Genomic DNA, 23,573 nt, shown 5'->3' with positions numbered 1-23,573 from the left:
TATAGCCTTTTGTGTGTGCTTCTCTCACTGGGCATCGCGTCTTCAAGCTCATCCACGTTGTAGCCTGTGTCAGAACTTCGTTCCCTCTAAGGCTGAAGAATATGCCACGGTGTGGATGGACCCATCTTGTTTGCCCATTTGTCTGTTGGTGGACATTGGGTTGTGTCCAGTTTCGGTGGAGCTGGTGCTCTGAGGGGACGGTGATCACGTCCTGTGTTGGACGCCTGGCTGGGAAGGATGCTGGCAGGGTGCCTTCCCCCACCCAGGCCACGCTTGCTCACTGTGGGCTCAGCACCATTGGTTCTGTGCTCGTGCCACTCAGGTTTCCTCTTTCTCCATCTTTTCTGCGATTGACTTCTAACCTGCACATTAGGATCACCTGGGGATCCTAATACTAGTTAAAAACACGAATGCTCGCTGTGTCCCCCAGTCGTCTGACTTAATTGGTCTGCACAGGTATAGGTTCATGGTCTCACAAGCAGCTCACTAAATTCCAAACTGCAGCTTGGCTGAGCATGCTTTGCTTGGGCCATGTATCTCGCTCTCCTCTGAGTTACCCATGCAGGAGACCCCCACCCAGCTCTGCGGTGGTCTCCCCGGGAAGAGCTGCCCTGAGCCGGGAGGGAGATGAAGGCGGACAGCTCCCCTTTCCCCTTGTCTTCCCAAGGTCATCACGGCAGGTGGGCGTGCAAATGGCGCCTACAGAGGGGCGCCGTCTTCACCCTTCCCCCCCTCGCCGGTGTTTCACTCGGGTCTCAGTCTGGAGCCCAGTCCCCAGGGTAGGGCAAGGGTGGGCATCGGGCTTCCAGTTGCTTCTGCTTTTCCTTTCACTGTTGTTCAAATACATCCACGTTTCCCAACCTCAAACTTTTACTGACAGAGACAGTACAGTATAAACTCACAGAAAGAAGGACGTGTTTCTGCATGTGCCTCCTCTTTAGCCCTGAGCCCGCCCCCTTTGGGTTGTGGCTTCAGAACCGCCTTGTTTTATCACTTTCTACCCAGGAGACAGGACCACGGAAGAGTGGACACGGGGATGGAAAGAGGGAGGAAGGGGAGCAGGTTCGGCGCCTGGGAGGCCGTGAGCGCCCGCAGCCCGTCGGTGTGCAGGCAGCTGTGGGTTCCGAGGCGGGAGTGGACGCCCAGGACGGGGTTACCGGCTCCAGAGTGAAGAGGGGGGCCTGAGCTGGGGCGTGGCATTCGGGGACTGCAGGGGAGCCGGGGCTGCGCGGAAAGGCGGCGGGGTCGGGGGAGGCGGGGGGGGGCGCGCTAACCGCCCGGCGACACGGCCGGCCTCTCCACGCGCCCGGTGGGGCCCTCCGGCCTCACTGCCGCAAGCTTCCTGACAGACCAGGACCACCCCCAAAGCCTCTGCTTTCATGTTGCTGAAATGATAGTATTTTTGATCTCATGGGTTTAATGAGGCACGTGGTTAAGTTCATTTCACCTGTTTGTTTTCATTTTTGCTAGTGAGGTCGCTGGGGTCACAGCTGCAGATGTGGCTCCCGTCATTTTGCCATCGGACAGCACTGTACCGGGCCGGCGGTGACCACCCTCCCCCTCCCCAGACCGCCAGTTAGTCCAGAGTCCCCTCCGGACGTTTCCAGCCTGAGGGAAGGCAGATGCAGGGCTGCATCCTCACAGAGAGCGGCTGGGCAGGAGGGGACAGGGTTTTGCTGGCGAGGGCCTGGGGGTTCCAGGGCACAGCGGAAGGATTTCTGACGTTGGGGTGGTGGGGAAGGGCTAGCACGGGGCCTCGTGGGGACCGGGGCTGGGAGGTGGGCTGCAGCTTTGCGTGGCGGCCGGCTTGAACCGGGCGGGGGCCCAGGGCACCTGCATCCCAGCCAGGCCCTCACAGCAAAGCCCAAAGCCTCAGGACACGGGGTGATGGGCTCATGCTGGACCCCTGGGGACAGTCTTCCTCCAGGCCCTAACTCCAGGTGGAGGATAGGCCTGGGGTGAGCCTGGGGCCTTTGTTCCTTGACCCTGGTGTCCGAGTGGGCCCATGGCCCCCATCTTAGAGATATGCATTCTTTATTCCTCAGCAGTTTATGAACAGTTCCCGAGGCTTTTCCAACACAGTTCATTCTGATTTGGCTGATTGGCTTAACGGTGAGGCCTGGATTTATGGATCAGATTGTTTCCATAAACTGAGTGAGTGCAATCTGCAGCTCTTCAAGGTGTGGGAGAAACATAAAGCAAGCAATAGAAGATTTTATTTAAAAATAATTGTATTGGCAAAAGTGCCTTGAAATAAAAGTAACTGATATAATTAATAGTAATTCAATGTATCTGGCTAAAGGTTTTTTGGAAACTGAGAAATGATTTTAAGTGACTGGGTAAAAATTCTTTTTGAAATTCAGGTGGTTTCCAAGTCTTTGCTTTGAACAAAAATTGAAGGAAAGCCCAATCAAGTTATTAGCTGATAACAAGTTAAATTAAAAGAAATTGATTATAGATCAGTATGTGATTTTTGGCATTTAATTAAAATACATTCAAGGAATAGGGTACATTGCTATTAATTTTTTTTTCATTTCTGTCTGCTTTTTTTGGTGTGAACAAGTTTTCTCAGTATTTACATCTATAAACATAAAAAATCAGAATAGAATATTTATTCTTAGAAACATAAATTGATTGAAAAAATAGTCTTGACCATAGCGTTAAGAGGTGTGTTTCAACAAAATTTGTTTTATATTTGATAAGTACATATCAAATTTATAGTCAGTTGATACGGCTTTGATCTATTTGTATCCCTAATTAATAAAAGTGTGAATGTAGAGAATTTTGGTCACGAGATACTAAATATGTATCTGTATATACGTATATGTGTTTATTTATATATATATTTGCTGGAGACATGGTCCATAGAAGCTGCGTAGCAAAAGTAGATACTACGTTAGTACAGAGTTATGTGGGAAACGTGGAATTGACATATGCGTTCACGAACACTCGTCCAATTGCTAGAGAATTCAGACGTCACTTGATATATATAAAGGATGATGTCAGTTTTATTTTGAGTCAATCTTTATGTCAGAGATTGCATCCATTTCAGTCATTTAAGGCAAGACAAATTTTTATGTCAGACTAAAAAATGTCAGGATCCGAGCTCGCGTGGAAGAGGCGGGGCCCGGGCCCGGGAGTGGTGGGCCTTGGGGGAGGGGCTACGGTCGGGGCGGGGCTCGGGCGCCGACTGGGAGGCGGGGCGTGCGCCCTCCCTAGGCCCCGCCCGGACGCTTCCAGTTCTCGCGAGAGTGGCGCGTGGTGACGCGCGGGCGGGCGGAGCGCGTCGAGGGCGTCGGCGGGCGGGTTTGAATCTGGTCCGAGCGCGGGAATCTGCGGGTCCCGGGGACGAGGTGAGCGCCGCGGTGCCGGCCCGCGAAAGGCTGGTGGCAGGGGCCCGGGAAACAGCGGGGTCGGGCAGGTCGGACCCCTAGCACCGCAGCCTCCGCATGGGCCGTGATCTGAGCCCGCGGCCCGGCTGGCGGCTCTGAGGTGGCCGAAGAGGTGGGCACCGGGGCCGGGAGCGCGCCACACTCCGCGCCTTCCCTCCAGGACTGAATTTAGAGGATATCCAGCCTGGACCCGGGACTGACACTGGACAGGACCCCCAGCCTGGGCTGGGAACTGACTCCGTATGGGACCCCCTGAGCCCTGGACCTGGGACTGACCCCAGACGGGACCCCCCGAGCCCTGGACCGAGGGCTGACACCGGACAGGACCCCCAGCCCTGGACCCGCGACTGACCCCAGACAGGACCCCCTGAGCCCTGGACCTGGGACTGACCCCGGACAGGACCCCCCGAGCCCTGGACCGAGAGCTGACACCGGACAGGACCCCCAGTCCTCGACCTGGGACTGACCCCAGACAGGAACCCCTGAGCCCTGGACCAAGGGCTGATCCCAGAGAGGACCTCCAGTCCTGGACCTGGGACTGACCCCAGACAGGACCCCCAGCCTGGACCTGGGACTGACCTTAGAGAGAACTCCTCCAGCCCTGGACCAGAGACTGACCTCAGAGATCAGTTCCGTGAGCCTCCATGCTCTGGGAAACCTGTCCTCAAGTATCTCTCCTACGTCTGAGATGAATGGTTTGCTCCAGGTGACGAGGGTTTTCCATGGTGACAGTGTGACAGGGATCTCTTTTTAATGCTCATCTTAATTTAGCGCCGACCTCCTGTGTGAAGAGCACAGTGCCATGGGGACGGTAGCTGCATGGTGGGATGATCTCTCACCTAGAAGGTAGCTCTGGCTGGAAGGGTGAGGTCTTGTGCACATAGTAGTGGGTCACTTTGAGAGAGGGAGGTTGCGTGTAAGTTAAGAAATTAGTAACCCTTGAAGAACTACAGTCACTAGTGTCAGAGAGACAGTGGGGAGTGTGACAATAAATCTGGTAGTCTAGTGGCAGAGGATTACTGTGGTTAAGACCAACATGCCAAGAATTACACTTGGAAATAGAGCAAACCAGAAAAGTTAGCAGAATCACGAAAAAGCAAGGAGGGTCCCAGTTTAAGGTATATGATTCCATGCAGTTGATTGCACCTTTTTGGAATATTGTTTATTTAAACTCTTGAATTGGTACTAGCCATTGTCACTCATCAGGCTTGTTGCTGGTGGCCCTCCTGCCCGCTTAGCCAGTCGCAAGTTATGCTCATAGCTCAGGCATCTGAGTTGAGGGATGAGGTGGCCACACTTCAGTGGTACTTATGTGGAGAAGTTATTTTCTATCCTTGTTGGTTTAATTTAAATGCTAAGATCTTGGGGTTCTGTATTTAAGATGACTCTATCCCCATAATTATTGCCGTTGGTACCAGTAATTTTCCATGTTGCTCTCCTTATGACTGCAGGAGGTTTTCACTTATTTGTAAAGTGAGCGTCCTGTTACACGTATGTTCCATCATTTTGCTATTACTTCACTGGGCTGATGTCTTTCAAACCGGGGACCGCTAGCACGAGGTGGTGTGAATGGCAGATAGGGTTTGTTAGGGGAGACACGGGCAGCGAGGGAGGTTGCACACAGTCCCTGAGCTCTCGTCCCGCAGGGGTGGGGAAGAGTGTGCTGTTGTTGGGAGCACCCGGTGCGCCCTAACAAGCTCCCAGGTGACCCCAGGGCCACACTCTGCATAACAGTGTGACCGTGACAGGGATTTTCTTGGTGGAGGAGTGGTGCTTTAGGAAAGGAGAGTCTTCAGGATTTAGCAGCTGGGCTTGGTCTGTTCTGAGCTGACGCAGACCTGAAGGAGCGTCTTGCGAAGGTGCTGAAAAGGGAGAGGAGGTGAGCCTCCTGGAGCTGTTGGGTTTCTCTTTCCTTAGTTGATAACTTCGTTAACATTCGATAGAAACATGATGTTATGTTGATACTATTCTCAGTAAAGAAAATAGGGAAGTTATTTTTATTTATTTTTTAAATTAATTGTTATGGCAGTATAATTGATTTACAATGTTGTGTTAGTTTCTGCTGTACAGCAAAGTGAATCAGCTATACGTATACACATATCCACTCTTTTTTAGATTCTGTTCCCATATAGGTCATTACAGAGTACTGAGTAGAATTCCCTGTGCTGTACAGTAGGTTCTTATTAGTTATCTGTTTTATACATAGTAGTGTGTATATATCAATCCCAATCTCCCAGTTTATCCCTCCCTCCCTCCCCTTTCTCCCTTGGTAGGGAAGTTATTTTTTAGATATTGTAACTTGTTTATGTCAGAATATTGTTAGAAACTGTCTATCATAGGTGGTACAGGGATTTTCTTGCAGTTTTGGATACTAACTAATGTACCAAATTACATCTTGTAGGAAAAGGTATATTTGCAAATGCAAGTTTCAATATGATTGTGTTTTTTACTAGGGTTACAGAATAAATGCCATATGAAAAACAGTTTGATCTGCCATGGAAAAACGTGAGACATTTGTACAAGCAGTGTCTAAGGAGCTGATTGGAGAATTTTTGCAATTCATTCAACTTGATGTAAGTTTTATGTTTAGCTTTATTGTGTTTGTGACCGTTAATGTAAGACATTTTCCTAAAATCATTATATCCACAAATGAAATATAGCCATCTCAGTGAATCCGTAGGGACCAAGGTTTATTTAAAAAAGTAACAGAAAACTATACTCAGATAGACCTGCTGATGGGCAACTACTCCCAAATGGTATTCCCTCCTTTCTTTTAAGAGGGTTGCTGTAAGGATGCTAAGTGGTGTAATGCAGTGTGCTTCTAATTACTTAAGTCTTTACTGACCTCTTGCTACGTGCGTGGCACAGTGAGGAAGACATCCTTTTTGTCCTCAGTTATCTCCTGGGTTGTGGTGGATTCAGGCGTGAAACTACAGCAGGGTAAGGGCTAAGCTGGGGCAAGGGTGTGGAGGGACAGGGTAGTTTTATCAGGGATCTGAATGGGCTGCGTGGAGACTGGGGGAGAGAATTCTGGACAAAAGGGAAAGACAAAGACCCTTGAACAGCTCGGGTGAGCGTCCTGCGAGAGGAGGCTGGTAGGATTAGGATGGAGAAGTGGCCTTGGAGGGCCCTGGGGGACTGCCCCGCCCCTTGCCTAGTGAGCCGCCCTGCCAGTTCCCGCCTGCCCCTCCTCTCCAGCGTTCTTAGTCTTCCCGTATTCTTTTTGCATCATTGGAGAGTCAGTTGCAGGCCATGTCTCATTATCCCTCAGTATTTCCCTGGGTGTTCCTAGAACATAGACACTCTCCTGTAGAGTCACAGTAAAACCTTCAAAGAGGGAGCTGGACGGTCACCTGCAGGGTGTTTGCGGATCTTTTTGCCCAGTCCCGTATCACGCTCTGTGCTCCTCTGTCTGACTTGCTGGTCTCTTTAATCCAGAGAGTTTCACAGCATCCCTTTTCATGACTGACGGTCTTGAGAAGTGCAGGCAGCAGTTCCGTGGTCTGTCCTTCCTTTGCCCTTGTTTGCTGATGTGGTTAAGTTTATTTATGCGTTTTGGAGGAACTGCGTACATAAGTGGTGTTATGACCTCCTCACTGGGTAGAAGTAGTTGACGATTCTTGCCTGAATCGATTATTACTATGATAGCTACAAAACTGTGATTTCCCAATCGCATATTGCTTCTGTATTTATTCATTGCTATTATCAGTATGGCCTCGTTGATTCTTGTCTTATTCAAAGGGTTATTATCCCTTACTGTCGCTATTTCGGTGCTCAGATTGTACCAGATTGGATTCAGGGACAAAGTCATGGCCCAAGTTAGGTTGGAGACCAGAAACTTAGCATGCAGTCCTTGGCGTGGATGCCTTATTATCGTTGTTGCTTTTGTTATTAGTTTAGCTCTAGTATACTTTTGTAACCTAATTATAGACCTGGAGATGGTGGACATCTGGATGGATTGATTTCAGGGAGGGTTTTTGCTAAGTGGGTGAAGATTAGTTTAGCAGGACTGGCTAGGGGTAGGAGGGATCTGCTACTTTCTGTCTGATAACCCCTTTACTTTTCCCTTTTAAGAATGGACTTTGAAAACTACAGCCAAACTCTTGAGCTTCTAACTAAGCTAGTGCATAAACTTTTTGCCAAGGATAGAACTAATCTTTTGTATTTGGAATGTAACAGTTGCTATTTATTTTGCAGAAAGATGCTTCTGACCCTTTCAACTTAAGTGAATTACTAGATGAATTGTCAAGGAAACAGAAAGAAGAGCTATGGCAAAGACTCAAGAATTTATTAACGGATGTGTTGGTGGAGAGCCCGGTGGACGGCTGGCAGCCAGTGGAAGCCCCCGGTGAAGGCAGTATGGAAACAGAGCAGGGGTCAAAAATGGTAGCACCAGTCTTTCAAAAATCAATTTCCTTTTTCTTTGTTAAAAAAATAATTGTTTTTTGTGTATAATTGAATTTTAAGTTAAGGAAAAATTTAAAGGTAGAAGTCAAGAATATCAGAAGTCTGTTTAATGTAGTTATACCCTTTTCTGATCCTACCACCATTAATCTAGTATTCAGTGTTGCTGTTTCAGACTGCTGACTTGTGTTCAGCTTTAATTCACTTTTTAGAATAAGTGTCAAATGTGGCTTGATTTTCTTTTACATTTAAAAATTAAATTTTAAGTTGATTTTAATTTACTTGTACTCTGATTTTTTTTCATTTATAGAAAAAAAACATAGAAATAATTCATGCAATTACATCTGTGATTCTTGCTTCTGTGTCTGTTATAAATGAAAGTGAGAATTATGAAGCCTTACTGGAGTGTGCTGTTATATTAAATGGTAAGTTGACTCAGCTACAATGTGGCGTGCGTATGAGTGGTGTCTGAGTGACACTTGGTACAAGGGAGCCCTCGGCAGCGGAGAAGCAGAACTTTGCAGTCAAGCTCTTGTACTTCAGCTAAAAAAAATGAGCAAAAGATCATTCTTTTAGGGGCTATCCTAAGTAATTATTTAATGTAAGCCACATATAAATGGTTCACATGGTGAAAATGTGCGTTACTGAGCAACTGACTGCTGTTTAGGGGCTTTTAGAGATGTCTTATTTGACCTTCAGGACCAAGGATAAGAGCTGATAAAGGGGAAGCAGTCTGATTATAAATTTCTCAACTAGTGATTACTGCCAGACATTTCAAGTTAGCCCAGCATTTGTGACATTGCATTTTTTTCTTTAAGTATGTTATGAACATGACCTGAGGAATAATTGTTGACTCTTAGGGGAGTTTTACTATACTAATATTTATATCATGGTACTTTTCAAATTTTAACTAAACTGTAAAATTGTAGTTATTAATTTAGTGGGAACACTAGTCTGAATTAATGAGAAGATCTGATTATGTAATATTATATGTGTAAAATTATAGATATAAAAGATGCAAAAGTAACTTTTAGTAATGTTCTTTAAGAAAAATATCCCAAGTACCCTCACCTCTACTGTGTGAATCTGATTAGTTCCATGTGACAGATTCTCAGCGTCACTTGGTTTACATATCTGTTTAGTATGCTGTTTTATTAAGAATTCTTGTGTTGAAATAATGTGTCTTATTAAGAAGTTACCCTACAGTATGAAAGTAGCTCCCAAATGCTTGTGGGTGTTACCACCAGTTTATCTTCAGTCTCCCTACATGCTTTATAAAATGATGAGTGCTAATATTGTGCATCAATCCCCATTAATTCAGGAATTTTACATCAGAGTAATGGCATTCGGATGTCTGTGGATTACAGTTATGAGCACATTATCAGTATTTTAAATTAGTTCTTGAGCTCTTCTGTTAATAACAGTACTATAGCTTTTGTATTCATTATAATAGTTGCTTTTACTCTTTTTCACCAGTGAGCCAGAACTTGAGGCCAACAAACTGAGGGATGGTTGTAGTGTGTTGCTGGTCACTAGGCCGGGCCTTGCTTTACTGCTGAGTGTTGCAATGGGTGTCCCTACACTCGGATTTGGAGCCCAGTGTCTGCCTCTTGTAGATTAGGAGTTTGGACAATAGGCCCTCTCTGGGTCTTCCAGTTCTAAAATTCTCGGTTCTATTGGGTCTGCTTTTATAACAGTGGAAAACAATTTTTTAATTAACACCATTTGTATCCCATAAATAATGTGGACAAGTCTTTGGCAAGTTAAGCATAAACTAGTATTTGCTTGGCAGACCTTTGAAGTCATCGTGCTCTACGCGGTTGGATATGGACTGACACTGCTTCACTTTACTCATCGCGCGATGACTGCTCCGTTGTAGGTGTTTCGTACGCGCTACCTGACTCCGAACGAGAGCTCCAGGGCTCCATCCAGGATCTGTGTGTGATGTGGTGGGAGAGAGGCCTGCCCGCCAAGGAGGACATGGGGAAGACTGCTTTCGTCATGCTGCTGAGGAGAAGTCTCAAGACAAAAACAGTGTGTTCGCTTTCTAAAGTACATGCTGCGTGTTACTTGAAAGTGCAGGTGTTTATACCAGTTAGTAATTGTGTTTGCTTGCGAGAGGCCTGGCCCAGTGGCTTTCAGTTAGGGTTTTGCACTGGAGGATATTCAGAGGTGGGCAGTCGAGGGTGGGCAGAGGCTCCACGTGTGGTCGTACGCAGGCTTTCTCCCCATCTTCCTCGGTATGTGGCCTTTGAGAGGCTGTCCCCATGGTGGGAATTGCTCAGGGAAGGACAGAAGGGGGTGGGGTGGTCAGGGAGGGCCTGCAGACCCGAGGGGGCGCTGGGCAGGAGGGCAGCCAGGGTGGGGCTGTGGACTGCAGCCCAGGCCTGAGGAAGCTTCGGCGGGGCCAACAGAGGGCATGGTGAGGGTTGGGTGTAACTTGGGCTGTTTCTCATCCTTCAGTCTTTGGTATACAATTCAGAAATCCAGAAAAAGAGCAGTATTTTTCCCTGATCAAACAACAGCAGATACTTATGTTCATCTTAGAAAATTGGGCAAATGAAGAAGAGGGAAAATGAGGAAGAGAAAAATCGTCCATAATCCCACAGCCAAGGTGACCCTTGTGATTCTAGGGATCTTTGGGGATTTCTCTTTGACCGCCCCCCTCACATCTTTACTTACTTGTTACAGGTTCCTACAAAGGTACCTACAAAGTGAAATTTGTAGGTCAGTGGGTTTGAACTTGGAGCTCTTGGTACACATTGCCAACAGCTTTCTGTAAAGCTCGCAGCTGGTCACGTTCTTACCACCCGTGGGAGAGTCCGTCTCACTGTGGCCTCCCAGGAGCAGTCAGTTTTATGGCAGAAAAGAACCTGTTTGGCTATGTCCTCAGCTAGTGCTCTGACTTTCTCTGCTGGCCATAGGAGTGATTTGAAAAATCCTTGTTTGTGTCAGAACTTAGCCTTAAGCCGTCATTGGTTTGCCTTTTTAAAATCCATTTTCACTGCCCTTTTTGTTCAGCTTTTAAATCAAGACTCTATTTAACGTCTTCCTTATGTTCTACACCTGTGCCTTTACCACAGTAGCCGCTAGCCACACAGGGCCATTTACATTTCAAGTTAAGAAAGTTAAAGGTTTGTTTCCTCGGTGGCACCGGTCCCGTGTCAGTTGCTCCATAGCCCGACGTGGCTGATGCTCCACACTGGTCAGCATAGACTCATGCTCATCGCACGAAACTGGTGAACAGCTCTGTCTATCAACATCTCTGCTTGCTTTTGCCTAGGTTTTAAGAAAATGTTCTCGAGAGCTCCATTTGCAAAATTTAAGATGTTTTCTCTTGGCATTATTTCTTTTTTTGATGATATAAAATAGTCTCATATTTTGAAATGTGGCCTTACCCTTTATAAAAGAAAAACTCAGACGTTTTTCTTTTCCTGTCATTCCCAGGGTGCAGACATCTGTCGGCTATGGCGTATCCATCGAGCTTTATATTGCTTTGATTATGATTTGGAGGAAAGTAGAGAAATTGAAGACATGCTGCTTGAGTGCTTCATAAATGTTAATTATATCAGAAAAGAAGAGGTAAATGGTTTTTCTTTTTTGGTGTGTTTGTGAACTGCTTTTTAATGGAAGTTTTTCTTAAGTTCATGTGTTTGCTGTTTGCATCATGCTCAGTGTATTAATAAAAGAGTCAGCTTAACTATCAAGAGCTGTTATATTTTTTGCAATTCATTTTTACTGCATGGCAGTGTTAAGCAAACGTTTTCCAAGTCCTTGCGTATTTCTTCATTAAATCAGAAGGGAACAGGTGGCTGTGTGAATCCTGGGGGAACCATGACTGCATTGTAAATTAAAAATGAATAAAAATAGGGTTGAGCAAGCACTTCCCCATGGATCTGACCCTCTGCCCTAATTCCAGGTTAATTGGCATATAACTCAAAACCATCATCACACAGTATTCTTGGTTTCTTTTTCCTACCCATCCAATAAATCCAAAGAGAGGCTTCTGGCCCAGTGCTACATTGTCCACTCGTGGTCACTCCCACATGTGGCTATTGAGCAAGCTCATGAAATATGGCCAGTCCAGTTGTGGCCTTGAGTGAAAACTACACACGGATTTGAAACTTAATACGGGAAAAGAATGTTAAATATCCCACTAATAATTTTTATACATTTATTACATATTTAAATGATATTTTGGATATATTGGACTATATAAATATATTATTAAAGTTAATTTAATCTTTTTTGCTTTTATTAATGTGGCTACCAGAGGATTACAAATTGCAGAGTGGCTTGTCTGGTTCTCTTGGACACGTTGGTCCGTTGTCTTAGGAGTTTTCTGTAGTTGTTGTAGATTGACAGTATCTCCATGCCGGGGATGCAAAGCACATTTTTTTTATTTTGGAATGTAGCCTTCTTCTGATTATTTGTGGCCTGGCAGACCTGATTGGAGGCAAAAGGAGGCAGTTGTCACCCCCTCGAAGGATGTGTGGGGAAGGACCTCCCAGAGGAGGGGGGGGACCCTAAATGAAGAGTTTGCTCAAGGTTTCACCCTTACAGCTGGCCAGGGGAGTGAAGGATTTGACCCCAGTTTGCCCACTCCCCACGCACAGTCTCTGCTGGCGAGGTTAAAGGGCTGTACCGGATGACTGGCCACGCTGGCCAAGACCTTCAGCTCTCGGGGTCAGAAAGGCTGTGTTCAGACCCCTGTTTGTCCACTGAGTAGGTGGTGACCTTGATCACACTCCTTTCAATCTCAGTATTTCCTTCTGTAAAATAGGAACAGCAGGTGCCCTTTCCCAGGATTCCCTTGAGCGGCATACGAGGCTATTCATAGAGCTTTTAGTGCCTGCAGGGCAGGAAGTGCCCTGACTGTGTTCTTGCTACTCTCCCATCATCATTGTTGGGAAGACGCTGGACGCATGGCCTCTGCCCTGAGTATCCCAGGGTTGTTGTAAAATTTGGGAGAGTAAAGAAGTTAAGAGTGGATTCAGATAAATACACTTTATTTATATTGACTTATACATAGCAGTGGATGAAGCGTGCTTGTCTCACACATATGTATGTGCAGGTGTAGACATAAATATACACGTGTGTGTCTTAAAGCTCTCTCTTTTTTTAAATTGATGTGCTCTTTTGAATTTAAGATATCTAAACTTAGTTTCCTAATCAGTCATTAATTTGGTCATGTCAGTTTCCAGTCATTCTTGGTAAACAGTAAATCTCTTCTATACTCTACTGGCAAGTTACTTCCAGTAAATACTTGTTTGTTTGTTTTTTTTAATTTATTTGGCTGCACTGGGTCTTAGTTGCCGCAGGTGGGATCTTCATTGCCACATGTGGGCTCTTTAGTTGCGGCATGCATGTGGGATCTAGTTCCCCGACCAGGGATCGAACCTGGGCCCCCTGCATTGGGAGCGCAGAGTCCTAACCACTGGACTGCCAGGGAAGTCCCAGTAAATACTTTTTAAAAAACTTACCTGTTGCAAGTATGGTTACCCTGCCTTTTGTATCAAAGTGTGTTGCGTGTCTGTAGGACTCCAGACACTGGTGTGCTGGTAAGCAGTGAGGAGGTGATGGTGCCCTTCACAGGGAAACTCTGGGCAGGAGTATTTTATGCCCCCTGTAGAGAGTAAATATAATCTTGCCTTTTAGGTTCACATGTGTAATCTAGTAGTATGCATAAAAATTAATATTACATGATATATGTATGACATTTATAATTACATATAATATATGGGGACTATATGTATTTGAAAATTCTACCTTGGCAAATACTTAGCCTCTTAACTTCACAAGCCCTCAGTTTTGTCTTTTATAAAAGATGAAATGAAGGGATGTTCAGTTCCATTCCCACCCCAAGATGCTAGATTTCAAGCATTCTTTGATTTTAGGTTGTGGAGACATCAGGACAGAGCCAGAGTGAAGTGCTGATGCAGCATTTACCTTGCCTGCTGGGCTGTGGGGTAGCTGTCTGGGTCACCGTGTGGTCGGACAGGAGTAGCTCCGAGGTGCCTGTTGCTCCGCCCTCCACGGGGAGCCTCCCACCTTCTGCTGCTGCCCAGCTCGGTCCCTGCGAGGCTCCCGCCGCCGTCCCCACACGGGACTGCCCCCTGAAGCACTGTGCTCGAGTGCACCTTCAGTGTGTAGATTCTAACTTAGAAGTAGGGATGCTTCCTTGTTGGGTGTAGCAAACTTGAGTGTTACTACACTTGCAAAGAATGTTTGTTTTTTAGTTCCCGGGAACTTTTTATTTGGTTGCAATTTTAACATTATATCCTACTTTTTTAATTTATAGGGAAGAAGATTTCTTAGTTCTCTCTTCAACTGGAATATAAATTTCATTAAAATGATCCATGGGACCATTAAAAACCAGTTACAAGGATTACAAAAGTAAGTATTAAGGGTAATTAATATTTTGTGCTTAGTGTGGTTTTGAAAGTTTCTATGTGACCTGACTTTTAAATTATATTAATGTATTAGAAGCTGTAAAAATTATCTCTTAAACTATTATTTATTATGTACTGTTGTATCACTGGATATTTTTTTCCCTTGCTATAGGAAACCATTTTTTTTCCGTAGTGACACTGAAATTAAGATTTTACTTTGTGGTAGTTCTTTAAATAGTCAAATTATTTACCAGTTAAATTTCAGCTTCAGTGATAGTAAAGCCCATGTCACTAGCACTTCTGATACCTTTGGATGTAATGTGCACTGTGCGACTTCCCGTGGACTGAGCTATGTGGTTGGTGGGAAGAGCCCTTGGGGAAGGGGCTCGGAAGCACGCTCTTGCCCGAGCTCCCAGCCTCTGGGCCCTGACAGCATTTGGAGCTATCTGCTGGATTCACGGCCAAGTACTTAATCTGCTCCGGGGCTGAAGGAGGCTGCATTTTATTTATTTATTTATTTATTTATTTATTTATTTATTTATTTATTTATTTATTTATTATTAGCTGCGCTGGGTCTTCGTTGCTGTGCATGGGCTTTCTCTAGTTGCGGTGAGCGGGGGCTACTCTTTGTTGTGGTGCACGGGCTTCTCATTGTGGTGGCTTTTTTTGTTGCAGAGCACGGACTCTAGGCACATAGGCTTCAGTAGTTGCAGCACACGGGCTCAGTAGTTGTGGCTCTCGGGCTCTAGAGCGCAGGCCCAGTAGTTGTGGCGCACGAGCTTATTTGCTCCACGGCATGTGAGGTCTTCCCGGACCAGGGCTCAAACCCGTGTCCCCTGCACTGGTAGTCAGATTCTTAACCACTGTACCACCAGGGAAGCCCGAGGCTGCATTTTAAAACCGAATCCTTGTGTTTGCTTTGGCAGCACATATACTAAAATTGGGACGATACAGAGAAGGTTAGCATGGCCCCTGTGCAAGGATGACACCCAAATTCGTGAAGCGTTCCGTATTTTTTACAGATTGCCAACAAACACATGAAAGGATGCTCAACATCACTAATCATTAGAGAAATGCAAATCAAAACTACAATGAGGTATCACCTCACACCAGTCAGAATGGCCATCATCAAAAAATCTACAAACGGACTTCCCTGGTGGCGCAGTGGTTAAGAATCCGCCTGCCAGTGCAGGGGACGCGTGTTCAATCCCTGGTCCGGGAAGATCCCACATGCCGCAGAGCAACTAAGCCCGTGTGCCACAACTACTGAGCCTGCGCTCTAGAGCCCACGAGCCACAACTACTGAGCCCATGTGCCACAACTACTGAAGCCCATGCGCCTAGAGCCCGTGCTCCACAACAAGAGAAGCCACTGCAATGAGAAGCCCGCACACCGCAACGAAGAGTAGCCCCCACTCGCCACAACTAGAGAAAGCCCGTGCACAGCAACAAAGACCCAATGCAGCCAAAAATAAATGAAATAAAATAATTAAAAAAAAAAAATCTACAAACAATAAATGCTGGACAGGGTGTGGAGAAAAGGGAACCTTCTTGCACTGTTGGTGGGAATGTAAATTGATACAGCCACTATGGAGAACAGTACGGATATTCCTTAAAAAACTAAAAATAGAACTACCATACGACCCAGCAATCCCACTACTGGGCATATACCCTGAGAAAACCATAATTCAAAAAGAGTCATGTACCACAATGTGCATTGCAGCACTGTTTACAATAGCCAGGACATGGAAGCAATCTAAGTGTCCATTGACAGATGAATGGATAAAGAAGATGTGGCACATATATACAATGGAATATTACTCAACCATAAAAAGAAACGAAACCGAGTTCTTTGTAGTGAGGTGGATGGACCTAGAGACTGTCATACAGAGTGAAGTAAGTCAGAAAGAGAAAAACAAATACCGTATGCTAACACATATATATGGAATCTAAAAAAAAAAAAAACTGAATCCTCAAACTCTTGAGGTGGGCCTGGTTACGTCAGGCAGCTGTATAAGTATTGAGCTGAGATGTGATTCTGGATCTCTGATTGTTTACTAGAATACTTTCTCCTGTTCCCTCATTTGCAGAATATTTGGGTTGAACCAGCAGATTTTCCTAATTATGATTCTAAGTCAGCCCTGGTATTTTAGGGCTCCCTGTACCTGAGTGAATTAGTTCGGAAAGTCCAAGATGACTTCCAAGTCAAAAAGTGTACTTATATTTAAAGGTTTTTTACTTAAGAATTTGGTTCTGGGCTATGTGTCATAGTTTTATAGGAAATAGTAAAGTTCTGGGGAAGCCTGACTGAGAAGAAAGAAATGGTTTGACATTTCAGTCCTCCTTCTCCAGACTTTTGTTTTCTACTTTCTGCTGCAGGTGGATAACATATCTCTGCTTTGCAAAGCACTAGTCCAAAACAGTTTCTTCTTCCCTAGAAGAGGAGAGTTTCTGAAATGATACACATTAAAAATATAATTCTTCTGACTTGCATTAAAATTTTTTGATTTTTTCTTCTAGATCTTTGATGGTACACATTGCAGAAGTTTATTTCAGAGCTTGGAGAAAGGCTTCAGGGAAAATATTAGAGGTATTTCCTCTTCATTTTATGAAATGTTAACACATTTTTATTGTGTTCTGGTTACTAAATAAGTAGCTACAGTAGGGCCATTTGAAACCTGTGCTGATGCTTGTCTGTCACGCTAAAGCCCATGGTGAGCGTCCTCCACGCTCACTCAGGGTCACGTCCGTGCCTGAGCACAGCCTCAAGATGCCCGTGACTCACTGTGCCGTGTAGTTTGAGTGGAATCAAGACTTTTGCCCCAGGCATTTTGGCAGCTCTAGACCTGTAGTGCCCAGCCACATGTGGCTGCCGGGCCTCTGAAACATGGCCAGTCCAAACTGAGATGGGCTGTAAATGTAAGAAACTCACCAGGCTTGGAAGACAGTGTGGAAAAAGAAGAATGTAAAATATCTCGTGGTTTTTTAAAAAAGAATATTGATTGCATGTTGAAATGATAGTGTGTTGGATATATTGGGCTAAACAAAATATATTATTAAAATAAGTTTACCTTTTTCTGTTTTTAATGTGGCCTCTAGAAAGTTTAGAATTGTGTCTGTGGCTTGCGTTCTGTTTCTTCTGGCCAGTGCTCCTCGGGACCCTCAGGCCACCTCTTTAGCAACATCATTTGAGAATTTAAAGACTGTGTTTGAATACAGCTAACCTTTAATGACTATAACACCTACATTCTGGCTGTGTAATTCACAGTCACAATTAAACATTCACAGGCTCTTTTGGAAAAAAATCGAAAGAAAGTGTCTTTGTCTGATATCCCTTATGTTTTTCTCATGCTAGGTTCTTAGATGTGTTTTTTTCCTTCTTAGGGTAAAATTTTTACTCTTAAGTCATAAAGGGGTCTTTCCTCCTGGGGGAGCAGGCCCTGGACTGGTGGGGGTGGGGAGAGGGGAGGTTAACCACCAGATGTTTGGAGTTTATTTCTGCCCACTCTACTCTCCTGCCCAGCTTAAGCTTTGGTTAACTATACTGGGGTCTATCACTGACATCTACTTTTAGAAAACTAAAACTTACCACTTCTATTCCCCTGCCGACAACTTGTAGAATAGTTTTACAGTGTATAATTTTGGGGGGAAATGGCAGAACCGGGACATTGTTATGCATTTTTTGCATTGCTTTATTACTGCATGAAACTTGTTCACAGGAAGGAGTATTTGTTCCCCTTTTCTCCAATAGTGGTTTAAAAAATAGGAGTTTGTAATTTAAAATTTAATTTTGACTAGATCTGTACCACATTAGTACTAGCAATTTGTACTTCTCAGTTTCACTCCCTTCCCTCTCTTGCCTCTGTCCCTTCAAGTTTTTAAAGCAAATTCCAGACGTGACACCTTATTTCTGTGTACTTCAGTATGCATCTCTAAAAAGTATGGTTATACAGTGCCATTATCATACTTCACAAAATTAACAGTAATTCCTGGGTATTTAAAAAATTAATTGGGTCATATTTAAATTTCTCTGCTTTGTTTAAAAAATGTCTTTTTATAGTTTTTTTTGGAGTCAGGATCCAACAAGTCTCCCAATGGCATTTGCTTGTTACAGCATTTAAATCTCTTAGAGCGTTCCTCCCTCTTCTCTTTAAAAAAAAATGTCTGCCATTGATAATGTTGAAAAGCCTGGGTCAGTTGCAGGATGTCCATGTTCTGGTAGTTAGCTCTCAGCGGTCAACTTTTGTGGCCCAGACACTTGACTGGCAGTGCCGTGTGTCTCCTACGTCATCACAAGTCAGACAGTTCAAAGTTCATGGAGAAGAGGTAAAAATGTTAGTAGGAAGTTTTCCTTATATCCTTCCCTAAAGCCATGGAATCCTGGGTATGGAGGCAGAATGCAGGCTAGCACACCAGGCCTTCACTGTCCTGGCGTGAACGAGGAGCTGCCCACATCCCCGCCCCTGCCCCCCGCCCCTCTCTGTGGCAGCCCTGAAAGGTGGTGTTTTGGTCAGTTTGGAATCCTGGCCCCCACCTTAGAGGTAGTTCATTGTCAGTTCTGGGGCGGCTCTTGGAACATATCCAGTCTTCTGAGGTTATCAGGATGACTCAGGAGAGGGTGCTTCCCGGCCCCCCTCAGTCTCTGAGCCCTGTCTGGCTTGAACCAGGCCCCAGTGCCCTGCTATTTAGCACAAATGTGATATTTCATCAAATAAGACAAAGGAAACTAAAAGTTCTCTTTGGTATATGAAGATGAAAGGGATTCTAAGAGGTGTAGACTTAAAGTCGAAAAGCTCTGATGAAAGGATCCAGGCTTTTTCCCTCATGAAATAGAAGATGAACAGATCAGACGGTCCTTTTGTGCTCTAACCGCTGTACTGTCTGTCCTGCCGTCTGTGGGAATGCGCTCACCCAAGTTCTCGCGTTGGGGTGTCGTTGCAGGCCATCGAAAACGGCTGCATCCAGGACTTCTTGTACCACGGGGTCCACCTTCCTCGGAAGTCTCCAGTGCACACCAGAGTGCGCGAGGTGAGCCACACTCTCACAGCACTTTTGAAAATCATGTCTCATCTTTTTTGTTTTCAGATAATTGTTTTTGTGAAATTTTGTTAAGCTTTCACAGGCATCCGTTAAAAGGATTTCTCAGAATCTTGATACTTGGAACCTGGGACTTTTACCCTGCCACCAAAGTTTTGATTAGGAAAACAAAGGTCTACTGTTAAGACATCAGAACTTTATTCAAACAACTTCAATTAAATTATTTGACATAAAAATGTATAGAATCATCACTTCCTTACTGCCACTACCACTGTTTTCAAAAAAAGAGGCCATTCAAGATTATTTTTTGTTATTTACTCTCATACATTACATTTCCACTTTGTATTCTGCAAACCAAATTGAATAAATGTTTTGATAGTTTCTCTTGATACAATTTTATTTTTAAAAGGTAGTCTCAGAATTTGGATATGGATTTTATCCTCATGTTGTACATGATCTGACTAAGCAAGGCTCTGCTGTCAGTGTGGTTATTACACTGATAGGAGTTGGCTAATCACAGCGATCCTGGAGAAGGAATTGGAAGGTCTGGTCTGTGGTGTTGAGCAGTGTCCTAATCCAGGGGCGACGCCTTCTTTGCTTTCTGTTAGTTTTGGCAACTGTGTGTCAAGCTAAGGGAAAAAAGACTACCTCTTTACTTTTTTGTATAGTGAAACTATTATTTGTAGGATGTAAATATACTAATTATATTAAGTTTGAATGGACAAAAAACATTTCTTTTACGTTTTTGATGATTTACTTTGCATTATCCAAAGATAAAGAACCAGAGATAAATATATCCACGTGCCCCTCCCACCCCCCCAGCACACACACAATCCCAGGTGCTTCATAAGCTGTAGGACAGTTGGCGCCACTTACTTCACGTGTATGATTTGGCGTTTCAGATTCTATTTAATCGTAAGGAATAGCGTCATGTTAAACTGTACAGATGTGTGATGTAGTTGTTTCACTCTTGGACCAAATAACTAAAGACTTTTTCATACCTGATTTTCTGCTGTGATAGTGTGAGTGATTAAGGTGTTATAAGTATAGGTATCATCATTTGTTAAATTTATGGAAAAATGCACAGAAGGAATTGAAAGGCAGAATATTAGATTTCACTTTTCAAATGAAACGTATTCCTGGACTCCAAGTAATTGTTCCTACTGCTTATAACACATTATAGCTTCTTTCTCAAATCCTTTTTTGATAAATATCAAATTTACCTGATAAGTCATTTTATTGCTATATTGAAAGAAGCTTCAGGAAATACCTTAGGAGTCATTTGAAAGTAAGAAATCCTCATATCGTTGATGAAAATCTTCTAAAATTAGGTAGTAGTAATGGTTGCACAACTCTGAATATACTAAAACCCACTGAACTGTATACTTTAAAAGAGTGACTTTTATGGTATGTGAATTGTATCTCAGTACAGCTGTTTAAAACCTTTCTATGAAGTGAGTATACCGTTGATAACAAATTAATATTGTACACAGAAAAACAAATGATAGACTAAAATCTCCTAAATGAAAAATTAACAATCAGAAAAAAATAATCCCCAGGTTGTAGTTCTTTTAGGGCAAAATTGATTCAAGTCTGCTTAAAGTATAATCTGTAGTTTTATAGCCTAATTTAAAAAATTTTTCCATTTTTCATTAATATAATTTTAGCTCCAAGAGTTGTGAATTAAGGAAAAAGGCAACATTGATTGTTGTTGGGGACAGGAGTCTGTGAAGAGTTGCTGGAAGATTCTGGCTGGTTAAAAAGGGGGTAGAAGAGAACAAAGGGATGGAGCTAAAAGAGCAGTGTGTTTTCTGACTATCCATGAGTTTGGGGATGAACTTGACATCTAAGTTAAGTTTCTACTGGAAAGGATCCCTAGGCAGTGACACCTACTTGAGATAAAGTCACCCCTCGGGATCTGCGGGGGATTGAGTACCAAATGCACGGATGCTCCAGTGCCTTATACATCCTCGTACAGTTTACATCATCTCTAGATTAATTACAGTAACTAATACAGTGTAAATGCTGTGTAAATAGTTGTAAATACTATGTAACTATTATGTAAATAGTTGCTAATAAGCAGCAAATTCAAGTTTTGCTTTGAAACTTTCTGGAATTTTTTTTTTTTCCAAATATTTTCTATCCATGCTTGGTTGAATCCACAGATGCAGAATCTGTGGGTATGAAGGGCTGACTGTATATCCTGTTTTTGAATGCCCAATATAGGTTCTTAAAACAAAAGACGGTTGTAGCAGGGCATTGTAGAACCAGAATGGGTTGTAGAAACCACTTAGGCTGACTCCTTTTTCATTTGACCCTGAAGGTCAGAGGTGTAAGTGACTTTCTATGAGGTTTTGTGGCTACTGGTAGAAGAGTAAAAGCTGGAACCCAAACCTTTGTACAGCCCAAGGCCGTGGGTCTTTCTCTCCACCATAGATGGCTTTTGCATGATTTCCATGTTCCGTGCTGTCAGCATGTCTTTCCACTGTGGTTCCTGTTAGAAAGAATTGTCAAAACTTATGAATAAGGTGCAGCCTATGCTCCCTGTTGTTTCCTCAAAGTAGGATCTTAAATGCTTTTTTGAAAACACCAATGTTACCATTCTTTTCTTCTTTTCTTGGCTCTTAGGTGCTGAGTTATTTTCATCGTCAAAAGGAAGTTCGGCAGGGAGTGGAAGAGATGCTTTACAGATTATATAAGCCCATCCTTTGGAGAGGATTAAAGGTACACCTCTTAAATAGTCTCTCTCTGTTTAGAATGCTAATTATGCTTTTGAGCTTAACATACTGTAATTCAGAATTGCAGTAAGGCACTAAAAGTAAGACTCGAGGCTGGGAATGCTGTGAGATTTTGGGTGAATATTTTATTCTTTTATTAAAAGCATTTCTTAAACTGGGAATCTGAATTGGTTTAGTGCGGACTGCACAGCTGGAAGGAGGGTAGTCATGCTAAGTAAACCGGCAGAGCTGGGCTGAACCGTCCTGGTCCTCAGGACCTCTTGCTGGTGACTGGGGGACAAGATGACAGCACTCTGAGGAGTGGTCAAACGAGCACACGGGTAATTTTCAACACAGGTGACTCTGGTGTTGGGAGCGGGACATGATGGTCACTGTTTCTTAATGACACAAGATGGGCTTTGAAGCAAGGATGGGCTTTGAAGCAAGCTCCATCTGTCGACATGGAGCTGGGAGTTCAGCTTCACTTAAGGAAGGTCTCACAAGTTTGGTTAGTTTAAATGTTACAGTTGTCTTTAATTTGTAAATAAGTCTGTATTGAGACACTAGAAGCATTACTTTAGGAATTCTACACTGAAGGCTTTGAATGTCAGCTCTTTCTTTGGATTCTGAAACTCTTCTTTCAACTATTCCAGGCCAGAAACTCGGAAGTCCGGTCCAATGCTGCACTGCTGTTTGTTGAAGCATTTCCTATTAGGGATCCAAACTTTAACGCCATTGAGATGGATAGCGAAATTCAGAAACAATTTGAAGAACTCTATGTATGTATTTTATGTGGTCGAGCTCCTTAAGCCTTCAGCTCTGTCTGGGCCTCGTGTGGGTCCTGGCCATCCCCCCGTAACTGCACTGTGCTGACCCCAGATGGCAAGCTTTCCAGATCTTGACATTCTTCAAGGAAATCCGTTCTCTCCCTGGTACCTTCTTTGACAGTGTGCACTCATAGTCTGTTTCTTCTCCCTCTCAGTCTCCTTTAGAACATCTAATCATTTATTGTGTGTAGTTTCAAGCGTCTTACGTGTATCCCTGTTGCCCCAGCAGAGAGACAGTGTAACAGTGGTTAGGACAGACCCCGGGTTTGATTCCATCCCTCGTTTGATAGCTGTGAAACTTTGGGCAAGTTTGGGCATTGACTTTTCTGTCTTTATCTGTGAAGCGGGCATGGTGATAGTGCCTGCTGTAAAGTTGTGTGGCAGCGTTGTGAACAAACACACACTGGTTATGTTTTAAGGCAAGTAACGCCTGTTACAATGGATTTTTTTCAGATGACTGATTTTTCGAATGAGACGTTAGGACATCAGGATGCGACATTTATTTCCAAGGGGTATCTCGAATCTTTTTACCTGGTGGGAGAGTGTGAGCCTCTGCTTCTTTCTCTACCGCCCTTTACATTTGCAGGGTCTCCTGACACAAGCTAAGAAGTATTACTCATTGTCCTAGTTAGTAGAAAAACATTTTAGGCAGTGATAGCAAAAATGCCATGGTAATGACGGTTACCCATAGCAGTCCTAAAAACTTCCTTTGGTTTGTTTGTTTCCTGATCTCCTATGAAAAATCTCAGACGTGCAGAAAGTTGAAATAATAGTATAATGAGTATGTGTCTACTTAACCTCTTCA

The 23,573-nt window shown here is 44.0% G+C and overlaps 1 protein-coding gene and 1 non-coding gene across 2 annotated transcripts in view; both read left to right on the top strand.

Moving 5' to 3' along the window:
* The first annotated feature begins 3,275 nt into the window (after positions 1 to 3,275).
* The window catches only part of NCAPG2 (non-SMC condensin II complex subunit G2), a 59,660-nt gene continuing 39,362 nt past the window's right edge, over positions 3,276 to 23,573 (top strand). The window contains exons 1-11 of the mRNA XM_061199010.1: positions 3,276 to 3,353; positions 5,846 to 5,965; positions 7,590 to 7,778; positions 8,107 to 8,221; positions 9,676 to 9,830; positions 11,244 to 11,378; positions 14,098 to 14,192; positions 16,708 to 16,777; positions 19,129 to 19,215; positions 21,853 to 21,948; positions 22,595 to 22,720. Of these exons, the coding sequence (XP_061054993.1) occupies positions 5,888 to 5,965; positions 7,590 to 7,778; positions 8,107 to 8,221; positions 9,676 to 9,830; positions 11,244 to 11,378; positions 14,098 to 14,192; positions 16,708 to 16,777; positions 19,129 to 19,215; positions 21,853 to 21,948; positions 22,595 to 22,720 (1,146 nt within the window). The 5' untranslated portion in view covers positions 3,276 to 3,353; positions 5,846 to 5,887. The remainder of the gene's footprint in view (positions 3,354 to 5,845; positions 5,966 to 7,589; positions 7,779 to 8,106; positions 8,222 to 9,675; positions 9,831 to 11,243; positions 11,379 to 14,097; positions 14,193 to 16,707; positions 16,778 to 19,128; positions 19,216 to 21,852; positions 21,949 to 22,594; positions 22,721 to 23,573) is intronic.
* Positions 15,099 to 15,205, top strand: LOC133097110 (U6 spliceosomal RNA). Its single transcript, XR_009701983.1, has one exon. It is a non-coding gene; the product is annotated as a U6 spliceosomal RNA (small nuclear RNA).

This window comes from Eubalaena glacialis, chromosome 8 (assembly GCF_028564815.1).
Source record: "Eubalaena glacialis isolate mEubGla1 chromosome 8, mEubGla1.1.hap2.+ XY, whole genome shotgun sequence".
Classification (NCBI taxonomy): Eukaryota; Metazoa; Chordata; class Mammalia; order Artiodactyla; family Balaenidae; genus Eubalaena; species Eubalaena glacialis.
Note: the sequence above shows the minus strand (reverse complement) of the source record. Positions and strands in the feature narration are given on the sequence as shown.